The 3,954-nt window shown below is 35.3% G+C and overlaps 1 protein-coding gene across 1 annotated transcript; it reads right to left on the minus strand.

Moving 5' to 3' along the window:
* Positions 1–217: 217 nt before the first annotated feature.
* On the minus strand, positions 218–3,623 carry LOC308693109 (C3a anaphylatoxin chemotactic receptor-like). Its single transcript, XM_081369851.1, has 2 exons — positions 3,521–3,623; positions 218–2,266 (listed from the first exon to the last, which is right to left on the minus strand). Exons 1-2 carry the CDS (start codon positions 3,522–3,524, stop codon positions 1,227–1,229), a joined length of 1,044 nt encoding a protein of 347 aa, XP_081225977.1. The 5' UTR covers positions 3,525–3,623; the 3' UTR covers positions 218–1,226.
* Between the last annotated feature and the right edge of the window lie 331 nt (positions 3,624–3,954).

Consider the following 3,954-nt stretch of genomic DNA (forward strand, 5'->3'; position numbering starts at 1 on the left):
ATAATTGCATTTCTTAGTTACTTTTAATGAAAAGTAATGTGCTACTTTTGCATTACCTTTTCTCACCTGGGCTGGGCTTGCTTGCTTGTATTTATTATTTTTTCAAATGTAAAAGTGCAAATGCAGTAGAGGGCACAGCTCAAACAAACCTTTCATCTGTGCTGCCATTCTCGGATAAAAAAAAAAAAGAACGAATGAAATAAAGAAAATCTTATTTGTATGGTTTAATTGGATCATTGAAGGTCACCAGCAAAGACATTGGTTATAAAAGTGAGATTAAATACATAAAGTATATTTGTGTTATTTAACACATTTTTTCATTTGCATTTCAGTGTTATTATTTATTTGGATGAATACTGAATGTGTTTTTGTGCAAGTGAGATGAGTAAATGCATGTTCACATTTAGTCTAGAACTACAATAACATCATGTTCACACACAGCACACACAACATGGGGACAGGAGAGCTGTCATTCAATGGGAAAACAAACTTGCATTACTTATTTGAACATCACCTGCTGTAAATTTAAAAGTAATGAATACTTTACTAGTTACTTGATTACTTTTCTGATTACTTTTTGACTTGCGTTACTTGCAATGAATTACACCCAACACTTATTATTTGTCATAATAAAAGCATGGTAAAGTTTAACACTCTGACTAAAAATGTTCTTTGTATTTACTGTATATACAAAAAAGAGAAAGAGGAAGTTTTGGTGATTAAATAAGCATAGTACTATATAAACATATAATAGTATACTAAATTAACAGTAGCCTATTGCAAAGTGGCTTAAAGATTGTGTAAAACAAGTCAGTGGAAAATAAATACATTACAAATGTATGAAATATTTTCCCAAAGCCATTAGTATATAATAAAACATCTGTAGATTTCCCATAAAAAGCATAAACAATACAAAACATTTTTATCATCCCAACCAGTATAGATGCAACAACACTGACTCAACCAATGACATGAGTTTGGGGTAGAGCTATCTGTTAGTCCAACCAATGGAAAACAACGGGTGTGTCTGAGAAACCTGCCTGAAATGTCATTTTAATGGTGCATGAATTACACCTTTGGATTGACTTTAGAACAAACAAGTCTTTGAATCACTGCTTGTCTGACATGGGATGAGGGATTCAACGCGGCAAAATGGAAAGCTTCTTAATGCTTTATCGGATCACTTCAGACTAATACAAGGAATGAATATCTCTGGGACTGATTTTCTAAAAGCATGTTTTGTTGTCCTGGCTGCTGCCAGTTGACGAGAAGGTTGCGTCATTCATCTTGAGACCCTGTGATTCTGAAAGGCCTGAACAAGTGGAAGGGCGAGATGATCGGAAAGGCAGATGTTCTTCAGCAAATGCCGTCTCCAGCACCAGCAGTAGAGACTGTTTCAGCTTCTTCTTAAACTCCTCACACATGAACACATAGAGAATGGGGTTCAGACAGCTGTTGAGATGAACCAGGCAGTTTACGAAAGGTCCTATGTCATTTATTACTTTTTTAAAGTCATTCCAACTATTCTCCTCTGCAATTACGGTGGACAGCTGTTGAACATGAAACGGAAACCAGCATATGAAAAAGGCCATGATCACAGATATGATGACCCGGAAAGGCTTAAGCTTCTTCCCCCTTTTGAGACGTTTGGCACGCACTCCGATAGCAATGTATGATGATGCAATGATCAGGAAAGGGATGAGAAAACCCACCATAAACCTGTATATGACCAAAGACTTGAAGTGTTCATCATAATAAATGCACCGGTTATTTTCTACAAAGCGGTTGATGACAAAGGGGATGCTGCAGAGGATGGATAAAACCCACACGAATGCACAGATGATCCTGGCTTTGACAAGAGTTCGTTTGTTTTGAGCCCAAACAATCACCCAGGTGGACAGGCATCGGTCCAGGCTGATAGCGGTCAGCAAAAAAATGCTGGCAAACATGTTCAGCACCGCCACGAAGCTGACAAACTTGCACAAGAAGTCACCGAAGTGCCAAGCCATCTTGTTAAAGGCAGTAACAATGTAGAGGATGATGATTAAGATGAAGATGAAGTCTGCAATCGCCAAGTTGAGAAACCAAATGGAGTTGACGGTCGTCTTCATTTTGTAGCCAGTCACAAATATGACGAGCCCGTTTCCAACGATACCCAGAGCGAAGACGACAAAATATATGCATATATTGAAGATTTCAATGCTTGAAAAGGCTTCCATCTGAGTTGCATTGGTCTCATTCACTGCACTCAAAAAGGTTGCATTCGCTGCACAAAAAAAGAGAAAGCAAACTGTAAAAGAAAGTCATAACATTTCTGATTCTTTCTTTTGATTTTGAATTGGTTGAAAACTGAATTAGAAGGATTCATTCAGAAATCCAACTGATTCAGCAATCCGGTTGCAGCGGTTAACAGCTCACTGGAGTTGGAAATTAATGATTTTCAGTTGTGTATAAAGCTGATGAATGTCTGTAAAATAATTTTGGGATAGTTATTACAGCTCTGATTTTAAGTATGAATCTTATTATTGTTGATCAAATTAGAACCTTAGTTACCAGTTCATTGTTAATCATGCTCAAGATTAGGCTAAATTATATTTAATGAATAATCTCATTTTATTTGTCAGAATTATGGGAATAAATGTTTGGAAATTTAGAGATTATGATAAAAGGAGTTGCTCAGTCTTACCATGATGCCACCAGGGGGCATTGTGTCCTATATTCTCTATAAAATGCATGATGTATCTTTTACGGAGTATTTTAACTAAAAAAAATATGCTCTTACGCTTTTAAAAGAATAAACAAGAGTACTTATAACCCAACAAAGTATTTTTGCTGTCTACAGCTTAAATTGTGGCTGGTAGGTTAAAAGACTTTGTCAGCAAAATTTGTTGCACAATTCACATGCAACATAAGACCACAAAATTGAACATTGAAAAGACAAAATATAATTTTCCTGCTTTTCTGGTCTCATTAATGCTTTTTTTAGCCAGTTTTGCATTTAAGCAAATACATTTTGCATTAAGCAGTAAATACAGTTGCAAATGACACATCCTTTCTGACCACAGCTTTTTAACCAACATTGACGTACACAGCATGTATTGCAAACGTGACTGAAGTCTCAAAAACTAGCCAGAGATGCAATATATATATATATATATATATATATATATTTTATCTTAAAATAGTGGTTTACACTGATAAACAACAGCAGGGATGGATGATGAGATCTCTTTTTGACTTCTGTTGGATTAGAGTTTAAGCTTTTAACTCAACGCCATGCTGCATAATCTTGATCAAATCAACAATTTAAAGAAGTCAAGATAATGAAATCAACCAAGGGGTGGAGGAATAAAAAATGCATGTCATTTTGAAAAGGCATTGCAGAAAACATAAACTGCCCACATCACCAACTTCGTTTCACAGGGCATCTGTCTCAATAAAACAGAAATTAGCTTGCTATATAATATTAGTATAAACATAGTTATAGCCACAGTAATATTGCGTAGATGTAGATGCTTACCCATTTTCAGTCCTTTCCTTCTGTTCTTTCTGCAGGTGTGTGTTATTAAAGCTCACAACAATGTCTTCACATGAACAATTGGTGGTTGTTTCCCCTCTTGTATGAAAGAGAAAGTGGGGTGGAGTGATGATGCAACAAGGGAACTATGCTTCTGTAGAAAACTATTTTGAATATCAGCTTTCAAAGGTTAAAGTTACAGTCTTCCATGGCAACCTAAAATCGAATCATATACTTTATTAATATAATCCAGATAATAATTTAAAAAATACAAATGTTTATGACAACAGCAACTAAGAATTAAGGGCAGAGCAGATAATTATAGTTCTGCACTTTGATATTGGTGTTTTGAGCATGATTATATAATATTATATAAAAAACAAATGCAAATTTGACGTGCCATATTCTGTTGATAATCTTTCTTCTTGAGTGTTTAA

Source organism: Scardinius erythrophthalmus, assembly GCF_964197995.2.
Source record: "Scardinius erythrophthalmus genome assembly, chromosome: 7".
In the NCBI taxonomy this organism is placed as follows: Eukaryota; Metazoa; Chordata; class Actinopteri; order Cypriniformes; family Leuciscidae; genus Scardinius; species Scardinius erythrophthalmus.